Source organism: Neolamprologus brichardi, chromosome 1 (assembly GCF_056152115.1).
Source record: "Neolamprologus brichardi isolate AB-2024 chromosome 1, ASM5615211v1, whole genome shotgun sequence".
NCBI classification, from domain to species: domain Eukaryota; kingdom Metazoa; phylum Chordata; class Actinopteri; order Cichliformes; family Cichlidae; genus Neolamprologus; species Neolamprologus brichardi.
In genome coordinates, this window is record NC_142104.1 from 19,799,104 (window position 1) to 19,821,828 (window position 22,725).

At 38.6% G+C, this 22,725-nt stretch overlaps 1 protein-coding gene across 2 annotated transcripts; it reads right to left on the bottom strand.

Moving 5' to 3' along the window:
• Nucleotides 1-1,714: 1,714 nt before the first annotated feature.
• Nucleotides 1,715-10,975, bottom strand: btbd10b (BTB domain containing 10b). Of its 2 annotated transcripts, none has more exons than XM_006780162.3 (9): nt 10,892-10,975; nt 10,369-10,516; nt 7,507-7,700; nt 6,774-7,089; nt 6,529-6,631; nt 4,741-4,861; nt 3,683-3,880; nt 3,487-3,597; nt 1,715-2,810 (listed from the first exon to the last, which is right to left on the bottom strand). In XM_006780162.3, exons 2-9 carry the CDS (start codon nt 10,467-10,469, stop codon nt 2,479-2,481), a joined length of 1,476 nt encoding a protein of 491 aa, XP_006780225.1. In that variant the 5' UTR covers nt 10,470-10,516; nt 10,892-10,975; the 3' UTR covers nt 1,715-2,478. The 2 variants fall into 2 exon arrangements, with proteins under 2 accessions (XP_006780225.1, XP_006780224.1); XM_006780161.3 differs by having other exon boundaries at nt 7,507-7,703.
• Nucleotides 10,976-22,725: the final 11,750 nt, after the last annotated feature.

Here is a 22,725-nt window from a genome sequence, read left to right on the forward strand (position 1 = left end):
TATGCGCCTATGCAAAATCTGTAGTTTGGAAACATCTTGGAGCTTAAAGGAGATGTACAACTGAATATCATCTCTACGACACAGCTAAGCGTTTTGCAATTTGGCATAATTTAAAACGTTTTAATTTTTTCTGTATTAAACGGCAGAAATTAAGCTTTCTTATGGGAGGTCATTTTTGAAAAACAACAGCCAACAGCACTGTACACAACAGTAGACTGGTGCATAATAACCAAGCGACTCATACACAAAACAGATTTGAATGGAAAACTGTTCATGAAGTACACACAGAGAGAGTTGTGCTGGAACTGCGATTTTTATTGTGGTGGAACCAATATTATTTTGGTTGAAGAGTGACAAAACCTGCAGCCTCAGAGTCTGTGAGATGTTGGCTTTCAGCCCTGGCAGCGTGTCGGGTGTGGAGCCGACAACTCACAGACTTTGAAGTGTCGGGCCGCACTTTGTGTTTACGTCTTTGTATGGAATCTGTTTACCTGCTTTCATTTGCTGTTTTAGCTGTTTGGTGGTTGTTGAAATAGCTTTAACCTGCGATTCTGGCGATTCTTACAAAATACACATTTATTCAAAAATCAATTCAGCATTTAATGAATCAATATCGCATTATTCAAGGTATAATCGATTTGAATCGGATATATAAGGAAAATATTCCCACCAGGCCATCTGATAACAACAGCAATACACATTCCTTCATCTGAGGCTTGGTTTGGTTTCAGCAGGCTTCCTTGAGGATGTTTACATGCCTATGTGCTTTGAGTTGCTGCTGATGTAAAAGGATGATAAGATTTGTGGATTACTGCAATGAATAGTGGAACGGATGTACCTAATAAAGTGGTTGCTAATTACATGTAGCATGACTTTGCTGCACTATACATCATGCTTTGTTCTCTGATTGCCTGATTGTATAGTTTTCCAAAAAAAAAAAAATCTACTCTACATTAGGCCTATGTAACCAAGGTAACATCTGACCCCACTTCCGGAAATCCCTTCATTGTGGCGGGAATGAACTCTGTATAAGTTCCGGGTCAATCTGCTGCATCTATATGTCATCATCCCAGAATGCATTGTGTGCGAAAAAACATGGCCGCTCCCACGGCTCCAAAATAGTTTTAAACAACAAAGATTTAATGAATAGCACATTTTTTTAGTTATTCTCAAATATGTTTTTATGTAGTGAAGCTAATTTGCAACATATTTAGAGTAACTTGTCATAATAGTTGATGTTCCTTTTAAAGAGCATATCAGGTTCTATTTGCTATCATTTCTACTCAGGGAGAAATGAAATAGGAAATGTATATGAACTGCAGTAAAAAAGTCAGTGTAAAGAAAGGTAAGAGTAAGAGTACAAAAATTATATTTAGCCCTTCAAGCTTTTTAAATATGGTTCAGTTTGCTGTTACCAGTCTGTGGTGTCACATTGAATCTAATTTGGAATTATCAGTGGTTTAATCAAAATAGCTGAAAAGAAATATTAATATTACTACTTACTTACTATTACTATTATTAATAATTACAAAAAAATATATTATTAATCTGAATTTATTTTTAGTATTTCAGACCCAATTGTATAGAGCAGAACTGTTTCTTCTTAATGGTAATTAGCATTTAACCATATCTGGTCAGTCTTACCTCTGGAGGGCAACATCTCCTGGGTCCTGTTAGGCTTTTACAATAAGGCATGCAATATACAAAATCTTATTATATATATATATATATTTTTTAAATGTTCATCTTTATTTCATGATTTTGTTTTATTTTTAAACAACAATTTCAAGCTTTGCACATAAAAGATTCTGACCACAACAGCCTGTGTTCTGCTTAATATCTTGGCTGCAGGAGGAGCAAAACATCACATATCAGATCCAGCCAATGACTACATATCCCATGACAAGAATCAAAGACATCTGAGAGGAGTTCAACTGGAGATCATGAGACTAAGTGGTGAGAACAGATTTTCTCCATGACCAGAAAGATGTAATCTCTCCTTAGCTAGTTGTGTATCCTTCCCCATCAAAGCCATTTAGCAGTTAGGCCACCCGAGAGAATCAAAATCTAAGATATCAGTGAAATAAAACCTGTGAAAAAACAGTGACACCACAAGAGTGCTCAGTCAAAACCATCAAATTAAGATACAATAATATTGTAAATAATAATGCTAATAATATTTTTTTACAGATTTTTTTCCCCCAAACAAAAATAGATTCCTTCCTTTGGTCAAGTAAAAAACAAAACAAAACAAAAACCCCAAAATGAAAACAATAGTGAAATGTTCTTTTCACCAGTCTTATGTTCCTCGTGTTTCTTTTCCTACAGTCATCCAGGTTCTTGAGGCTCTAAGGCTGCAAAGGAGGTGTCAAGGCAATATGGTTATGGTGCCCCTAGCGCTCCATGCTGCAGCATGCTGGGAGTAGGACTAGAAGAGTAGGAGAGGGGCAGAGGCATTGAAAGAGGACCAACGTGTCCTCAGACAGCAGGTGAAGGTGCATCAGGATCAGGCTCATTGCTGTAGTTGTTGCTGTAGTGGTTCCCACTAGGTGGGTGATTAGGCAGGATATCCAGTTCATCCACTTGGGGGCCAGGGTGCATCACCACCAGCTGATCTTGGGGGATGTCAGCTGCTGCTGCTGCTAGGTTGGTGATCGACTTGGACTTAACGCACTGGAAATCAACATGGCGGCTTTTACCCTCCTCCTTTTCCCAGGACATGCGGATGAAGGGCCTCTGGACGTAGTTGTAAATGACCTCTGGACGACCTCCTGGTCTTTTCTTGACTTTCTCTTTATATGTAGGGTAACCTGTCAGAGAGACAAAAACACTAGTGGCTCAGTTCATGCTAACTTTTGTTAACACAGAATACAAAAAAAGCAAACACCAGAAGCGAGGGGCTCACCCTGAACGTGATGTGACTGACCATTTGTTTAAAAGGAATCAATGCATTACCAAGTGTTTGGCTCTAAATGACCTTATTCTAGTTTGATCGACTTCCCACTTTAGGCGTGTCTTTTCAGTCACAGCATACAAAATGAACAGCATACAAAAACATTCAGGTAGCAGCATGTCTATTGTCTACATCTGGTATGTGAACATAATACTGCACTCCAACTGCATATTAACTTGGGCAGATGTTAAACTGAGTGAACAAAGCAGTTTGGGTACGAAACCATTATATCATTTTATTAAATAAAATATATTTTGTCTCACGCCGACCACAGTTGATTCGTTTGATTCTGACTCTAATAACATCCAGATTGCAAAGAGGCATCTGCTGATAGCTATTTTATGCATTAATTTGCTTGCTGCCAAACAAATCTGTAATTTTAAATCTGCAGTATGCAGTGAGTCGTTATATCCTGTACTGTTCATATAGGTCAGACATCAGACATCTCTCTCCCACTCATGAGAATGAAAAAAAAAAAAAAGAAAAAAAAAGGGGGAGGACATCAATATTTAATACTGAAAAATTAAGCTCACCTTCAATGCCCAACCTTATTTTCTTCAGTCCCCGCTCTTTTAAAACTGATTTGGCAACGTCTCGGTTTTCGATATACTTGAAGAATCTGTACAGTTTTGTGCTGTAAATAACTACAAGGAGAAAACAAACAAGGTGGTTTATTGTGCGCCTGTGCTCCGAGATGTGTGCCTACACACTGAATTAGTGGGTACTCACTCTGTGAATACTCTTCCCCCATTTGTGGTGGATATTCTTCATCCCAGTCAACCACATCATCATCGGTAAGGACTACAATGTGACATTCCCTCTCTCCGCTCTGGGCACTGGCCACCATCAGAGGCAGAACCATTTCCTCGAGGTAAAACTCAAATTGACGCCGAGCTCCATCATTGGACAGCTCATGCATCAGGGCACCTGTTAACAAAGAGTAATAATTTAAATTCAAAATTTCCATCATAAGCTTAAACTTTATAAAGTGCACAAAGGTAAGCAAGTAACCCCTGAAACACAACTAAAAACAGGCCCTCTGCTCTACTGTCATGCAAGTAGCCTTTATCTTTCACCACAGAGCTATTTCAGAGGTGCCTTCATAATCACAGATTAGGATACTACTTGTAGTTTTAAGTTCAAACAAATAATTTACAGGTAAGCAAACAACAGCTATTTCCTTGCCTCCATTCCAGCAAAGTATAGCTACAAAATTTTCAGTGCTGATGAAGAAAAGGTCTGTCCAGTCTCGCAACCATCAGAGTTTCAGGCACTATTGTGTTGCAGTGCACCGAAAAGCCTTAAAGAACCCACTCAAGATGACCGTGAATCAAATTTATAGACATATTTACCCCAAAAAGTTGAGGAGGAAAGGAGACGAAATGTCATTCATGATATGCAACAAGTTGTGGCCCTGAACTCACTTTCACATGAATGGATATATGGATTTGAGAAATTTTGTTTTTCATTCATTATAGGCTAAAACTCTAAAAGAAAAAACAAACAAACAAGAAATTAGCAGGTAATTCTGGTTAATTACTGACTTAAAAAAAAATCATACGTTTTGGGCACACGTACAGGGAAAATTGCTTGTTCTTAAAAGCTGTATTTTTTTAAAGCCAAAAATCTGAAATCCTCACAGGTTGGTGATTATGATCAATTAGCTGCAATCTTGTTAAGCCTTGCAAAGTGACGAGGCACTGAGCAGTCTCCCTGATCAATGATACTCAGCACTGCTACTGTTAATGCAACACTAACAGCTTCAGTGTCCCAGAAGAAATACTCACTGAGGTCTCTGCATTTGATGGTGCTGTAGTCGAAGGAGATGCATAGATAGTCACACGCCTCACGCAACTCGGGGATAGAGATTCCATCAGGACAACGGATTATCCCAGATTTGTAGTAATCCTGCCAATTAGAGAGAAATCACAAAGAGGAAATCATTAAAAACACCATTTATCCATCAACTTAAATCATACAATTACAAACAAAATCAAAACCCTTTTGATAAAAATGAACCCAGTAACAGGATCTCAGTTTGCTTTCTAACAGCAGTCTCAGAGTTTCACATGTTAAAGGAGTCTTCCATTACTGAGCCTGTTGAACTGTTACGAGGTGGGTTTTTAGTAGGCCGAAGGTAACATGCAGTTTGGCAGAAAATTAGATGCAGCAGATAACACCGTGCAAATGTCAAACTGTAAATTAAAGTTCAGATTCAGATGAGTCAGATTTGCTTTGTCATTCCAGCCTCATATACACTTCAGATACCTGAATGGGCTTTAGCAGGTACGCACTGTGTTATAGTTGCAGCAGTGTTTTCTGCAGGGTTGGTTTCTGGTGCATTTTAGATGAATCAGACAACAAAAATGCAGCCTAATCTAATCGTAGGTTTCTTAGAACTCACCAACTGCAGCTTTCTCAGTAAACTGCGTACTACTCACTCACCATATCGCAAAGTAAATTCAATTTTCCAACATATATCTACTTAAGAGTTTCAACATGAGCAATCAGTCGCTAATTAGATGTAATGTAGACAGTACAAAACAGCCCATGTTGAGTAAAGCTATATATTCTACCTGAATTATGGGTATTATATAATATTTATTTATTTATTTTTTTAAATTTAAAACTAGTTTTAATTCAGCACCATCTGTATTATGATCTACTGTTTATATTACTGCTTGATAGTAAACCATAGGAACCAGTATACTACTCTAAATTTCAGGCATTAAATGCATTTTTTATATAACACTGCTATACCAGTAAATTAAGTAATTTAAACATTCTATAGTAATAGTCATGCGGATGGGGTGGGGGCTGTATTAATTCAACACCCTGATCATACAGCTCAAATAATTAAAAAAATTAAAAATTCACAAGTCAATATCAATGTAGGAAAAACAAAACAATATTCAACACTAATAACTGCACATTTGTTTTGTGTCATCTCTGGCCGCATTGAACTTTCACAGCAGAGGCTCAGACAACTCCTCACACACACGGGGATCCAGGTAAGGAAAATACAGTGTGTCGCTCAAGGCTAACAGGTGTTATATGTCCCACAAAGATTGGAAGAACACATCCCAGTGGGAGTTTTATTCACAATTTCCTTCTACGTTCTGCTGTGGAAGCATTAATGAGCAAATGCTGATATATTTAAAAATTGTGACATCAGAGATTAGTGTTACATCTTATACAAAAGCAATAAAGGCAGCCTGTTAAGAACGGACTTTATAGCCCTGTGTAAAATATTTAAGTTTGGTTAAAAGAGCAAGGAAGTAGATTTTTGTTGACTTGATTGTGTTATTTATTTATGATACATTTTCAGAGCTTTTTAAGCCTCCGTTGTGATTCGACAGTAAAGAGAAGATGAGAAAGACCAGGGGAATTAGATGGCCTTAGGGCAGATTGTTTGGGTTGCCTACTCTACCCAGTGAGCTAAAATGATCCCACGATGGCTTATTTATCTTTTAATAATAATGCGACACAGATAAAATCATTCAGCATAAGTGTGTATCCAACATTTACCTCACAATTATTTATTCATACAAGGATTATGTAAAAGAGAAACTAACCAGAATTGCTCTGAAAACTGTTGAGCTAATCCCCTCAGCCACTTCGTACTCCCCTTTCTCGTTGGGCCGTGTGAAATTATGTTCTCTTCCAGATCCAAACATTCTGTGCAAAAGAAACTTTGAGTTATTCCCCCAACTCACAGATCTATACTTATATGCGTGAATATTGAATTTTTATTTAAGTTTCAGTTGTTACAGCTATGATGACTAAAGACAAGGATAACGAGGATTAAAATATACTTTACCTGCCCAACATGGTATTGGGCTGTGCAGTGAAGATAGAAGGATCCACTACAAAGCGTGTGTTGTCAACAATCAGAGTGACTCTCTCTGAGGTCCGAATGTTTCGGTTTCCAACTGTGCCACCGGCTCCCCCTTCCTTAGGATTCTCATAGACAAAAACCATTTCTCCAGCTGCCAAGCTTTTGAAAGTGCCCTCGGTGCTGGACAAGCTACTGTTGCGACTGCTCACCACCCCACTGCTGCTGGAACCGCTGGGTGAGACTCTCTGAGGCCGCGGACTACTGGGCCTCGATGACGAGCCGCCATCTCGATCACGATCTAGACGGGGTGGGCGGAATGAATCACCATGGAGAAATCATCTTTGATTTTAATGTCCAAATCAAAGATCAAAATCCAGATAGAAAAAAAAGTGCCTAGTTTGTAGTTAACACTTTAGTTTGCAGCTAATATTTGTAAAAAAAATAATTGTATTTCTTTGCAATATACACATTGTATATATTCACAAGGTCCCACTCATAACATTTGACATGTAGGCAGTCAAACTTCTCGGTCTTGGTCTAAACACAGGTGGATAAGCATTGCCTTGATCTGCTCACAGCCAAAAGCAGGAGACCTAAACCATGTCTGAGCTGCAAGTTGATAAATTTGGTCAGCTGTTTAACAGAGCTTGCCAAAAGCTGCAGAACTCCAACATGACACCCATATAAGCCGTCTATTCTTTCCACGCACACTCACCACTGTTGTGTTGGCGGGTGGGTGATGTGACATTGCGAATGCAAGGGGTAAGCTGGCCTTCTCTCTCATGCGAGGAGTCCCTGGAGCGATCGCTGGAGCGGCGGCGGTCACGTGAGCGGTCACAGCCCCCGCTGGCACCATGTAAGCTCATCTTCCTATGTTCTTCCTTCACTTGAGACGTACGGGCTTGGCTGCTGCTTTTGAAACACAAAAGCATGTGTAATGCACCTCCTCCCTTTCTCAAGGCCAGAGGATATTGGTATTTCATAGTTTTATGACGCACAACGTGGAACACATTTCACTCAACATGGCTGTCACAGCTTTTGGCTTAGGTCATTTGCCCTACAAACTATTGTAGAAGTGCCAACAAGCTTTATAAAGACATTTAAAACTAACAACCAGACCAACCAGATTCTGCTTTAATAAAACAGTAACAAGCCGCACATTGTGTATTTTAGAAATTTCATTTCTAAATAAACAGTATAAGCAGTTATAAATAAAAGTAGATTAAAATTTAAAGGGGAAAAAGACACAATAGAGCTAACCATTAATTTCTCAAAGACCAAATCTTCTTAGTGTTTAAAAAAAAAAAAAAAAAAAAAAACAACAATCAGAGAAAGAATAAAATTCACAATTAGAAGCAGAGCTACAGGGTAAAAAAAAAAAAGGAAAGGAAAAAAAGAAAAATTTTGTCTAACCTTTTAGCCATTCACAGATACATCCCAAGCCTGGGGCTGAGCATACACTTGCAGAGCTTTCCTGCATACCAAAAATGTTTGTCGGAAAAAGTTGTTGGTCTTCCAACAATGGAAAATCCCAAGGCCAGTGTTGAAAATGTTTTAAATTACTGTTTAAATATTTTGCTCACCAAATTTCCAGAAATAACCAAGAAATTCATAGGCATGTATTAAGCTAGTTAATACCAAGTCACTGTCATAACTACATACCTAAAGTGCTACAGGAAACATGACTTCAAAAGGTAGGAGACTAAATTATAAAGCAGATAAAGATAAGGCTGGCAGATTAGTTAACAAGAAAGTAAGGAAAGGCTACACAGAGCTCCATGTGGTCATCACGAACACGTTATACTTCAGTAAATATTCACTTAACATCCATCCATCAATCCATCCATCTTCATCCCGGGCCGGGTCGCGGGGGCAGCAGCCTAAGCAGAGAAGCCCAGACCTCCCTCTCCCCAGCCACCTGGGGAGAGGGAACTCATCCCCGACCCGGAGTGGGCACTCCACCCTTTTCCAGCTGAGAACCATGGCCTCAGATTTGGAGGTGCTGATCCTCATTTCCGCTGCTTCACACTCGGCTGCGAACCGTTCCAGTGCGAGCTGGAGGCCTTCACCCGATGAAGCCAACAGAACCACATCATCCGCGAAAAGCAGAGATGAGATTCTGAGGCCACCGTAGTAAAAGCCCTCCGCCACTTGGCTGCGCCTAGAAATCCTGTCCATAAAAATTATGAACAGAATCGGTGACAATCAGCCCATCACCCACCGGGAACGAGTCCGACTTATTGCCGGCAATGCAAACCAAGCTCTTGCAACGGTTGTATAGGGATCGAATGGCCTGTAGCAACGGGGTATGGGGTATGTCATGTGGGAGGTGCTGCGGGAGTATGGGGTGTCTGGCCCGTTCCTACGGGCCAGACACCCTGAGGGACACGGTCGAATGCCTTCTCCAAGTCCACAAAACACATGTAGACTGGTTGGGCAAACTCCCATGCACCCTCAAGTATCCTTGAGAGGATAAAGAGCTGGTCCAGTGTTCCGCGACCAAGACGAAAACCGCATTTTTCCTCCTGTATCAGAGGTTCGACTAGTGGACGAACTCTCCTTTCCAGCACCCTGGCATAGACTTCCCCAGGAAGGCTGAGGAGTGTGATCCCACTGTAGTTGGAACACACCCTTCTTAAAGATGGGGACCACCACCCCGGTCTGCCAGTCCAGGGGTACTGCCCCTGATCTCCACGCAACATTGTAGAGGCGTGTCAACCAGGACAGCCCTACAACGTCCAGAGCCTTCAGGAACTCGGGGCGGACCTCATCAACACCAGGGGCTCTGCCACCAAGGAGTTGTTTAACTGCCTCAGTGACCTCGCCTCCGGAAATTGGCGGGTCATTCCCCTCATCCCCAGACTCTGCTTCCTCCTCGGAAGACGTGTCAGTGGGATTAAGGAGGTCCTCTAAGTATTCCTTCCACCGCCTGACAATTTTCTCAGTCGACGTGAGCAGCGCTCTGCCAGCACTATACACAGTGCAGGTAGAGCACCGTTTTCCTCTCCTGAGACGCCTGACGGTTTGCTAGAATCTCTTCGGGGCAGTCCAAAAGTCTTTTTCCATGGCCTCTCCAAACTCCTCCCACACCCGAGTTTTTGCTTCAGCCACTGCCCGAGCTGCATTCCGCTTGGCCTGTCGATACCTGTCGGCTGCCTCCGGAGTCCCACAGGCTAACCAAGCCCGATAGGACTCCTTCTTCAGCCTGGTGGCTCCCCTCACCTCTGGTGTTATTCACTTAACATCACAGATAAATATGTGAAAGATAAGTGAAAAGTAAGTTTGAGCCTTTGGGCAATCTCAAACCCATGGGAAGTCAACTCCATCACATTTCCATATATTGAAAACCTTAAATACTGCCATATAGCGGCAATATTATTTGATTTTCAAAAATTTTCTCAGGGAAAGTGCTAGTGCTATATTCATAGGGGTTACGCCCATGAGTTAATACAAAGCAGGACGGATGCAAAAGATACACATAAGCCAACCGATACTTTCTCTTGTGATGTCCCTACAACAGGGCGTATGTGACTGTTGCTGTGAACTTTACAACTCCATATATTTTCACCTGGCTCACCTTGAATGCCTGCAGAGTTTGCGCGGTCGGCTCGCTGTTTTTCGTTCCCAGTTTTCTGTATCACTGGAGTTGCTGTCATATGACGGCAGACGAGCTGCCATCACCCGGACAGGGGGTAGCCCGGTCTGGATCTTTCACTGTTCATAATCTGTTCGACAAATGGCGAAATCAACAAGTCAGTTTAATTCCCTGGTCAGCCTCGTGTAAAATCCACAGGTAGCTGCTGTCGGTTAACAAAAAAGCTAGGTTGTGCAGCCAAGCTTGAGTTGAACAAAGATTGATTGTCACGTTTATCGCTGTTATCAAATTAAACGTTGTCGACGTTGCTGTGAGACGACTTTGCTATTTTAGCATAGCTAGCTAGTTAGCTAACTAGCATTAGCAGCAATACCAGCGCTACGTTACAACAATATCAGAACAAACTTCCGAGACGCAGAATAGCTAGTAAACATGCTCCAAGAGTGTCCACAGACATGATTTGATACCGTGAGATACAGGAAAGGTATACAGAAAAAACAGCTACCTAGCTGGCTACGGTTTCCGCTGCAGTATAATCCCACTTGCTCGCCAGCTAACCAGTCATCTCCTTTCAAAACACTCACCCAGCTGACGTACGACGTGACGACCGTTAACGGCTCGACGTGCTGACGCACTTAAAACTACATTTTAAAGTCATTGCTACGCTCGCCGATCAAACGTGTCTCAAAAGTTAAAGAGTTGAAAAATTAAATGTACTACAGGTGACTGACCTGTTTTCAGTAAGTAATAGAAGAAGTTTTTCTTTTTCTTCAAAAAAGTCAAAAGAAAGATGACCGAGTCCATCAAGTATCGCGATATGTTGCGTGTGCGATTGCTTTTTTTTTTTTAAAGCTTCCTTTATTCATGAAAAAAAAAAAATCCAAAACGCGAAGATACTAGTACCGATATTTGTAAGCCTAAAAAAGACAAAATGAACCATGGAGAAAAGGAAAGAAAAGGAAATATGAAATAAGGTACAAAATAAATAAATATATGTTTTCATATACATGTAACTCAGCTTATGTGGAGAACTGACAACAGATATTGAAAAATATAATTGCATTTATAATTAAAACACCCATTAACATGTGCATTAATTTATTATATAATAAATATAGCACTATTTTAGACTGTATAATCAGCAGTTCCCACTGATTAGCACCGAACTGATCTGTCTACTATGGCAGCTTATTTCTTCAACTAATGATTTTTTTCTATCCATAAGTCAAAATTTCAAGTTAGTATCTCGAAATTTTGAATTACATAATACAGAATTTTAACCACCCCAGACTTGAAATTTTGAGATAATTACTTACTTTCACTACTTACTACTACTACTTACTGGCAGATTTTGTTTTTAATCTGTTCTTGTTTTTTTTATCTTTTATTTATTCAACTTTAGTGGGTGAAAGAAGCTTCCATTTTCCATTGTGCTCAGTTTGAGGTAAAACTGCAGAATATAACAAAAAAGATGAAGATGAATTAAAACTAGGAGTAAACACAAAGTTTTGTTAACTCTAACCAGGTATCAGTTCAGCCTACAGTTATGCTATGATCACAAACAATGTTAAATAAATAACAAAATTAGGTTAAGTTGTAGGTAGTCTCATATCATAGTGGTGCTTTGTCCAATTAATTTAAAGGCCTCTAACTGGATGAGAAAAAAACACCTCACACTAACAAATCTTTGCAGAAGACATTTTTATTTTAAAATATTAATATATGGATAATAGTTATAGTAGTAGCAAAGTTGCTTATTCAAAGTAAATGCAGGGTCATAGCAAGGGTGCTTGTCAATTAGCCAGATCAACTCTTTAGGACATGACTGGAGGACAGAGCAACACAACAGCCGAACAGGATACATATCAGAGGTTATCTATGTCTTATCCATCAATCATAACATCTCTCTGCTTTGCCTTTATTTGTCACAAGTCAAACAGCCTGTTATGATTTGCAAACAATATACACACACACAGTATACAAGGCTGGAAAAGTCTGAATATGATGATATGATGCAATGTGTGCAGCCATAAAACTGGCAATATCACCATCGGTCAGTAAAATCACCTTCAAAAAAATTAAAGTGGGACTAGACATCAACTGAATTCTAATCTTTAGGACTGAAAATTGATGATCTTGTCTTATGACTTTTTATCAAGTATTTCTAGAATAATTTTCGTGTATGGCCACTCAAAACATCAATCAATTCTGTAATCTGACAGATATATTTAAAATTTTTTCAAATTTTAAAGAACATTACTTAGTGTAAGTTATTCCTGCGCCAAGAATATGTTAAACATTGTGTAATGTATTGTATGTAAAGCCATGTATGTAATCTATGTAAAGTCAAGCTAGCGAACGCAATCCAGAAATTGTTGACACAAAAGGCATGTAGGTTGAGTTGTCGTATAGGTTACATCTCACAAAGTTACACAGTAAAAGTGATCAATACCTGACAGTAAGAGTGAAGTACAGCAGTTCAAAGAGAGATCAGAGAGGTTCTGTAGGGCACTTTAGAGAAATTTGTTGTAGAAAGTTAAAGCAGGGGTAAAAATCACCAGCAGAAAATCTGACTCAGTCCTCAGGAGATCATGTTAGTGACTATAAGAGGACTGACTGAAAACATACAGTATAACTCCTGAAAGTCATTACATAAAGGCATACATATGATGCGCATGTAAGAAGCACACACAAGAAATGTAAGACTAGCCATCTTATTGGTCCTTTACAATATGCAGTAAACAACATTTGTAAATAGTGATGTGTATGGTGTGGAGAGCAAGAGGACATTTTAAAACCTTTTCTTCCCCAGACGGCCTGAGATATTGACTGTAGTACTTTTAATCCTACTGATATGACATTAAAACAGAATGTAAAAAAAGGGAAAAAAAAGAGGGAAAACATTTATCAGACAAGAAAAAAATAAAAAATAAAATAGAATTAAAAATAAAATAAAAAACACAATAAAAGCATAAATAAATCAATAAATAATCTGACGAAATTTTAAAATAAGTTAAGAACAATAAGAAAAAAACATCTAAAACAACTCTTGGAAAAATAGTCAGATTCTTCAGTAATGCATGGGGATTTTGTTTCATAAGATATACTGAACATTAAATCACTTGAATTTGCATATTTTGTATAACTTTTTTAGATTTTTGTTCCAAAAACATCATATTGAAAAAGATTTTTTATAGTTCTTGCTTTTCCATGTAGTGGTTTAGAGCTGGCCACAATAATTCCCTTCAACTTTTCCTGAAGCCAGTCTTGCCTTTCTCCTACTTGTTTGTGTTCTCGAACATTGTGCATAAGCTGCACCTCACTGATAGTCCTCTTTCTGCACAAACAGAAAACACACACAGTCAACTCAAGGAAGAATTACAGGATCTGTTAATTATTTAAGCTAATTGTGCATTATTAATTTTCATTCCAAAGATGATATTTCACTGTAGAAAGTTTAAGAGTTTACCTCAGTGGTTTAGCCTCTGTGTGGAAGCTCCAGAGGAGGATTACCAGAACCAACATTTCCAAGAACCTCAGTGAAAACATGTCGATTAACTGAAGCAAATTACACTATTAGTTAGACAAGGTATTTTCTACATATATTTTCAAAAATATATATGTATATTACAGCCATCTATTTAAAGACATATTCATTGGTTGTTCTTACCAGGTCTGGTGTCCTTCTATCCACGAAAAAGTGCGTCAGAGCTGGTAGTTAGAGGACTCTATCCGTCTGGGAAAGAAGTCAAACTTGTTGATCAGTCTTTCGTGTTAGGAAGGCGCTCTCCTTTATATACAGTGTAGCCCTCCCCTGGTCATCAATGAGCCATTTTCACTGTTGATGTTGATGTCACTTTTCCAGTGCATCAATGCGAACAGGCATCTGCATGACACCACCTCCACCACAATTCACTACTAACACATCTTTCAACACCTCTGTAAAGGGGCCTGCTTGTCACACTGGTTTTGAACATGCTCCATTTTCACCCTTCATCCCGAATCATTTTTGTTATGACATACAGGCTATGCGCATACACTTTAGCAAGCAAATCTCTTTATTGGTTAGTATATCTCTAACAGTATATGCCTCATGCAGCAGGACTGCAGTGAAAACATATACTCTCTAAAATGGCAATAACTGTCAAGCTTAATTTATTAGCAGTGCAACTTATTTTATGGTTTATCTCATGCAAGCTCTAAAGTTTGCAGAAAGGTGTAACTGCATCAGGCCGCAGACATAAAGCATTCACTGTTGTCGATTAATATAATGTTAATATACTCTCTGAGCTCTCTGACGTGACGGATTGACTGAATTCCTACAGATCTAGTTCTTCTGTTCTTTCAAGACTTGCTAGTAGCAATAGAACATGTTAAAAGTAGCTTGCATCAGCTAAGCAGATCATATATTTTCATCTTCATCAAGAGTATAGAACCACTGATTTAAATTTTTTTTTTTGTTTTGCATTTTATGTGAGAAAAAAACCAAAATAAAATTGATTTTTGAGAATTATGAGTTCTCAAAATGTTCTTTAATGAAAGAAATTTGTTGCAGATGCTTGTATAAAGCTGCTGTAGGAGCGTAGATTCTACAGTGGTTGCATATAAAGCTTTACTCATGATATCAAAGTGGACCGGACATTTGAAAAACATACAATTAACATCCTGTTAAATATGTAGCATCACACTTTGTGAGGTATGGGTTATGGATAACCTTGTCAGGGTGTCACAAGCTGCATTAGGTAACTGTGAAAGATGTTTTCTAAATGTGGCAAAGGAATGGCAATGTCATGACTGACAGAATAGGTGCTGCAAAAGGACCTATAGCTTTCTGTCATTTAACTTTCCAGCAAAATGTAATCTATACAGTGTGTATTAACCAATCTGAACACTTTTAAATGATATTATTTTCTGCAGTGACAGGCTGCATTTTTTACAATTTAAAGGAATTCCTTTCCTTCAAAAAGCATTAATGATCAATTGACTTGTATAATGTGGCAATAGTGCCAAAAGCCGAAGGTTAGTTTGACTGTATTACACTAGAATGATCAGAATTGCAATTATAGCACATATTACTACAGCCTAATTAATAAAGTGTCAGATGTACTGCAAAGTCTCAAAGACTGACTAGAGACAAAACTGACATATCACAGAAATTAAAAAGTGAATTTACAACAGGCCAGTATACTTGGCTCAAGTACATGTTTTGCCATATACATCTCTGTCAGCTCTCTGCAACATGCTGTAAAAACAGCACTAAGAACCACCTGTGCTTTCAACTGGGCTAGATTTTATGCACACGTGTAGTATACTCAGCCAAGCTTCCCCCATTACTTCATGTGGTCACAATGTGAGCCATCTAAGTTATGGTATGCTGCCAGGGTGCAAGAAGACATGACAGGGATTGATGGGAAGAATTGCATGCAAATCATTAACTTGGGTCACCCCCATGTGACAAAGAAAGCAACATACATAAAATGACTCATCTCTTTGAACTACAGTATATTTAGCCGTGTTGGCCGTAAATAGGCCTAACATTTTGGTTCTTAACAAACTTTCATTGAATTTTAAGAGGCTATATTCGTCATACCCTGAGTTCAGGTGGGAGTTGGTGATATTTAAGAAGGGAATACAATTAATTAAAATAACACAAGCCAGTGCACAGGATATATTGATTTTTGACAGACCTAGCAGAGGGCAGATTCATTTCACTGGCCTCTATATTGTGTGTTTAAAGGTATGGAAGGACACCCAGGCCATATAAGCGCTCCCTGACATCTATAAATGGACCTACTTTTTTCATGAAATGAGGTCACCTCACTCAACGATATCATGTAACGAAACAGGATATATTTAGATGCTTGACATCATCCAAGCTTTGCTTTTGAAGCCAAACAAATGCATAGAATGCATATTTTATTCATACCGATTGGATAACAATTTATAGCCTATGAAGTGGGCAGAGTCTAATGCTGCAATAAATCTTTCAGATGCGTGTCCATCCAAGTCTTTCTGGAGCAGCTCAGCAGTTTATTTGCCAAACCAAATGTTTTTTCCCTTCATGAAGCAGGTTTGCAGGGATACGCCAGTCGTGTCAGTGCCATTTTATGTGGATTCCCACACTCACATCAATCAATCACAGAGCTTTGCAATGTCCATTTGACTACTCAGCACAGGTGGTGGTGGTGTCAAATTAGTAGTCAGTATCTCCTAACCGACTGAACACACAGTATGGCCTACAAAGAAAGAGCCCACCTGGATCAGGCTGGCAGCAAACTAGTCAGTTTTTTTCCCTGTTATTATCATTATCATTGCTGTTTTTCTCACAGACAGCAAAGTTATGATCAGTAGAAAATTTCCCATTAGCTTATAACAATATATTTTGAAACAGTTTTAGTTGGCTGTACTATTCCATTTAATACAAATACTAAATCCGTGTGTATATGATTATGATAATCCAAACTCTAGCTGGAAATGTTTTGGAAAGTCTGTGCGTTCAGCTTGAATTTAAATAAAGTTTAGAAGTTTATGCTTTGTGCACTAAACATCATGACGATTCAGGGTAATACCATGTTAATACCAAATTAAAATAACTGATTAAAAAAGATATTAATCAAAATAAATTTAGATAGAAAAGGACAAAAGACAAGAGGCACAGAAAGCAGAGTCTGATACTGCTCAGTGACCATTTTTTGTAAGACCTTTATGTATCCAGAGGAAATCTGGCATTTATGCATGATTCTGTTTTGCTTATGCTCTGCTGGTTATTCACACAGTAATACTTTCAAACCTGGGAGGTTTCCAAACAGTAGAACTTTATATAAAGCAGCTTCAGAGGAGTCGACTTCTTAACAATCACAGTACTTTTTTTTTTTTTTTAAATTTCCGGGTATTATATGTGCAGTTTAACCTAAAGTAAAAAAAAATAAAAAATTAACCATTCAGTATTTTGTCTTGGATTCGTTGCTGTTTAATATCAAAGCAGTATGCGTTATTGTGACCTCAGTTGCTGCAATGTTATTTTGGTTGTGAAAGTTTCTATGAAAACAGTGGTTTCCTCACAGCTGCTCGTTATAAGTTTAGATTTCTTCCACAAGAGGTCACTGTGATCCAGCAGTTCAGCCAGGCAGACCAAAATCCACTGTAATCCTCTTTAATTACATTATTAGAAGAGCTTTCTGTAACAGCTTTGATAATCAGTATTATCACCAAGTTTATAGTTTGTAGTTAAGTATGAGACTGAAAAAACAGTTTTTGATGCAGAATATTTGAAAGCAGTGAAAGGGGTCATAAAAATGTGAAAACAGGAGGTTTCAGCCTGATATTAACAAAGAAAAAAACAACAACAGCACAAATACCACAAAATAAGAAATGACACTAATGTAGTCAGCTGCAATTACCTTGTGAAAACACGCCTTACACTGCATTGCTTGTTTACCAATTATCTCAAGTTTATATTAGTGTGAGTTTCTCAACTTTTGGTAAAATACCTGACCAACCTTCATTGGCATTTTGTGCAGAATTTACATGAAATTAATTTCTCTAAGTTTATTAATAAGCCTGTCTAATAACATGAAAAACTGACAGTTTTGTTTAATCTAACCAATAAAATGCTTTTATCGGCCTTTTCATCTTCAATACACAAACAGGTCCTTCTGGGACATGATGAGGGAAATGAGGCAGGTGAGAAAAACGAGATAAATTTCAGAAGAGACTGCCATGTGGGTTAAGCAGAGTGTGCTGCTGTGTGTACTGTGTATATCAGCAATGGTGTCTGTAGTAAAAAAAAGTGCAAAGAATTTAAAGCACAAAACATTGTTATTCCCACCCACTATGAGTCCAAAAGAAAGAAGCCTCCTGCTGGGATTACCTGGTTGTTTCCAACAATTTGTTGTCTGAACATTCGTCGGTATGAGACGATTGTGGAAGTGAGAATGTATTAGAAACTCTGTGTAAAGTGCATAAATATATGAGTGATTTCACAGCGCCACAGTGTGTATTTTATTATATGCGCCCTTGTTGGTCTCACTTTGTTTCCCCGTGCACACTCCTTTGGGCTTCTTACATTTTGTGCTACATAGTGCTTCCTGTAGCTTTGTTTTCACAGCATACATTGTGGAAACTGCTTGCATTAAAATTTATGTTTGCACCTTAAAATTTATTTTCTTTCCTTAGTAGTTCAGTGGAAAAAGGGACAAATTGCATCATAACAGCAAGATGCACCACTGTTCTTGTTAAGACTATGAAGGTTTCTAGTGTAAATTCAGTATGAATGTGCAATTACATAAAAACGCCTCTTCTGTGAGTTACAGGTGACCATTAACACTAATGCATCTTTTTGTCAGCGAGGCTGTGAATACATGAAGACAGCTCCACTTCCACATAAAAGGAAAAACAATATTTAAGTTACCGAATCATCTACTTTAAAAGATTATACAAATCAATAAAAAATAACCTTCCATACCAAATAGAAACTGTTGGCTACAGAGCAGGTAAATTCACTTTGGTTTAGATTAAAATATATATTTACTGGTCTGACAGCCCACCACTTCTCCACCAAGCTGATTCATATTTCAGCTTGGAGCCATGCCACCTACATGTGACCTTGATAATGATAATGTATACTGACTCAAACTGAGTCAGTGCTGTGCAAGCAAAATGTCAGAGTTGGCTCACTAACCCACTTTCCCTGCTGTGTGAGATAAGGAGGCGTTGGAGCTTCTAAACTCCACTTGGACACTGCTTGGAAAAACTGCCTTTGGAGCAGGTGGCCAGGGGGCCAAAGCAGAGCCACCATATGGGTCAGGAAGACTTTTAAAAGCGGAAATTGCAGAGAACTTCAGTATTATTAAATAAAATGCACTACTATACCTTCATTTCCACAGATGATGCCAGTGTTACTACACAGGGGGTCTCAGCTTCTCATCTCCACTGTGATGCATACGTTTTAATGGACCTGTAATGACAACGTATTGAATGTGTAAAAAATAGATATTGTTAAAATATGATTTATTCTTGTTGATCACCTGTTTTGTAACTGAGCGGCTCGTTGAATTTGAACATTGCCTTCATCGGTGTGGCTCGCTTGAGATCAAATTTGTCCGTTTGTGGCTCATGAGCTAAAATAAGTTTGACACCCCTGCTGTAGAGGCTGCAGCTATCCACGGGATGAGGTACTGCTTCATGCGTATTATTATTAACCACATACTGTATGCTGGTGTTTATGAATTTCCTTTTTATTTTGATCAACTGAGCAGAAGTATGCTGTCAAAGCCACTGAGCTGATCATTAGCTGGAACGGTTCAGAATGATTCAGCATTTACTGAATCACCTAGAAGAGTCACTCCTTTCTAGTTTTAAACTGTTTCTAATAAAAAGAAGCTTAATTTTGCTCTATACGACTCTACTGTCCTATCAAACTATTAATAGGCTATTACCTAAGACATAAACTGTGAGAATATGCCATCCCAGGAAAGAAAAAGGCAAAGAGAATGTAGTAATTTTATTTCAATTAGCCTACTCACTCACCCATAGTTATAATCACTGCTGCTGTTATAGTAAGATCATTTATCTGGGGTTAACGCTGACCCCTAATTGAGTTGGAATCTGGGAAACGTCGCCATAGTGTTGCTGATACTCGCTAATATTATTCACCTCTTATTGCAGTCAGTGCTATGCTGCTCTCCACCTGATCTGCAAGCTCTGCCGATGAGCTCTCATTACTTTGAGTGAAGAAACTCTGTGCATCAGTACACACAGGCTAGCCAGGAGGAAGGTTATTATGTAAAAGAGACACACTAGGAGAATTATATGACAACCACAGGGACTGTATATAAAAGATGGGTGTTCATTCCAGTTTGAGAAATGTATAGAAGTAAATGTGAAACTGGGACCCCACTAAACAGCTGATGAATTTATAGACTCAACTGTTGGTTTCAAGTTATACCAAATTCAACATGATATTCATTTTGTAAATTATGTAAAATATTAATAATTACCCCAATATCTAATAAATTATACATTTTAATTTAACCTCCTAAGACCCAAACTCTCGCATGGCATGCATTTTTAATTTCTCTTTGCTATTTGGGCTGATTGGGACCTGATGAATGTAAAAACAAAGAATTACCTGGTTTTTTTTTTTGTTTTATTTCCTGATTTTCATTTCTGAGAAAAATGAGATCCACATAAGAGGACATTCTTTTTAAATTTCGATAGAACAGTGGCTATATAATGTCCTCGTAAGTGGATCTCAAGCCCTTGTAGAGCAAAACTTTGCATCTTGGTCTAGACAACCCAAATTGTGATGTCCACATACGTGGACGCCAGGTCCAATCACTTATTTCATATTAATTTCTTTCTAATTATCCTTTTTGCCTCCTTTTGTTCATTTGCCTCATCCACACTGCTGTCTCCTATCTCACCTCCACCTCATCTGAAGCCTCATCTTCTGAATTGAAGTCAGGATTTTAACATATAAAAACATCCATAAACATGGTTAATTATTACTGATAGTGTCGCACTTGTCCTCTGATAAACAGCTTGATTACATATTTGCTACTTGCTGAAGCCTGTCAATGTTAGATTCACTGCAGTAAAAGTTTCATTAACATCTGGCTAACAGTAGCAAAAAAAGCAGCTCTTGTCAACACAAAAGTTCACGGTATCCTTAATTATTTACTCAGTGTCATTGTCATTGGAAAATTAAACTATTGTGATTTATTTAATGACACATTTTTTAAAATTACTTTAGACTTTATTATTTCTCCATCCATTTTCTTCTGCTTGTCCAATTCAGGCTTGCAGGCTGGACTTATCCCAGCCACTATTGGGAGAGAGGCTGGGTGCACAATGGACAGGTTGCCAGTCTGTCGTAGGACTAACAGAGAAAGACAGACAGCCATGCACATTCACATTAACACACTCACATGTTGTTATTATTCAGGCAGTTTAAAATAGTGTGTACAGCCGCTGTCATGGGGAACTACATAACAGCAGGGGTAAAGTTGCAAACAGCAGGTGTTGATTAGAGTCAAAAAAGAGGATAAAGCAGGGTGGGCTTTAGGGTGTCAGCTCCATCCCTCAAGCATTAGTTTCTTTATTATTACCCAGAGGGAGGAAAAAGCAGCATATATGACTACCTACCAGAGTCTACCTATGCATGCAGTGCTTTGTCAGTCAGATCCTTTTCTCACTTTTCGCATCCAGTTAAAAACAAACAAACAAACAAAAAATCAAGCAGGTAAAACTTATAAACTTAGGTCTTTCTAAAGCCAAGGAGGAAAAATGAAGAGGTTGGGTTGCTGATAGGATTGCTAATAGCGGTTGAGAAATGGCTCAGGTAATGTGCCTAATGTAAAAATATACTAATTTCACAATGCCGTGAACTGAAATGAGATCAGAATATATGTTTTCCTTTTTGCACCTGTGTGGTAATTTTTACCACCTCCCATATTTTCATTTTTTTACAAGTATGAAACAAACAGTGGATTTGGACATTTCTGACACTCTTTCTCTGTTAAAACAAATAAAAGGTCTCTCATAAAAAATCCAAAATGCTCGTTTTTGTCTCCGCTGGCTGCAAAGAAGTTTCGGTGTCTGACTGACAGCAGCTGGCAGGTTGCCAGAGTATTACACACTGAAAAATAAGAGACCAAAATAAACAACAAAGCAAACAAGTAAAAACAAACTTGCAAACTCAACTGTTGTTTGTGGCATTGAACAGAAAGGGGCCACAGCAGCATCTAACATGTGAGTGACATTCACACGCTGTTTAATGCGCTGCAGCTGAGCAGCAAATTAGCTGTCTGGCCTTGAAATGTTGAAGTCTAAAAATATTTTGTTGTTGTTTATTGCCATAAATGTGCGCTATGTAAAATAACAGCTTACCTCCTTCACATTTACAAATAGCGGTAAAAACACACACACACACACACGCACACACACACATCCTCATCTTCATTTTTTAATCTCCTCCTTGTCATGGTAGAGGCGGTCTGGGGGCCTTTTCTAGGGTTGAGCGGATCGATCCAAATGCGGATAGTATTGATACCAGCGCTGGTATTGGATACTAGTAGACTGGATCTAGAGTGATTGAACTGATACTTTGTTTATCTCATCCTCTAAGCTTACCCACTCTAAGTTCAGTGCGTAGTTCACTTTCTTCAGAAAGTAGACATGTCTGTGCAAACAAAACTCCTCTCATGCAGGACCACTTTGCTCTGCTCCCTCCTCGGTGCTGTGTTGTGTCTAGTTGACCTGTGATCGAGTGACTCAGCAGCACTGAGTAGTGACATGCTGCAATGAGTCAGAAAGTGTAGCATTGTGTAAAAGTACTCA

What these genes read in the sequence shown, in the direction of transcription:
- btbd10b (XM_006780161.3), bottom strand. Translation starts at nt 10,469, where the DNA reads ATGGCAGCTCGTCTGCCGTCATATGACAGCAACTCCAGTGATACAGAA. An exon ending in AAACTCTGCAGGCATTCAAG is followed by an intron (nt 7,704 to 10,368) that starts GTGAGCCAGGTG and finishes GTGTTTCAAAAG; the next exon opens with CAGCAGCCAAGCCCGTACGT. An exon ending in GGGGGAAGAGTATTCACAGA is followed by an intron (nt 3,598 to 3,682) that starts GTGAGTACCCAC and finishes TTCTCCTTGTAG; the next exon opens with TTATTTACAGCACAAAACTG.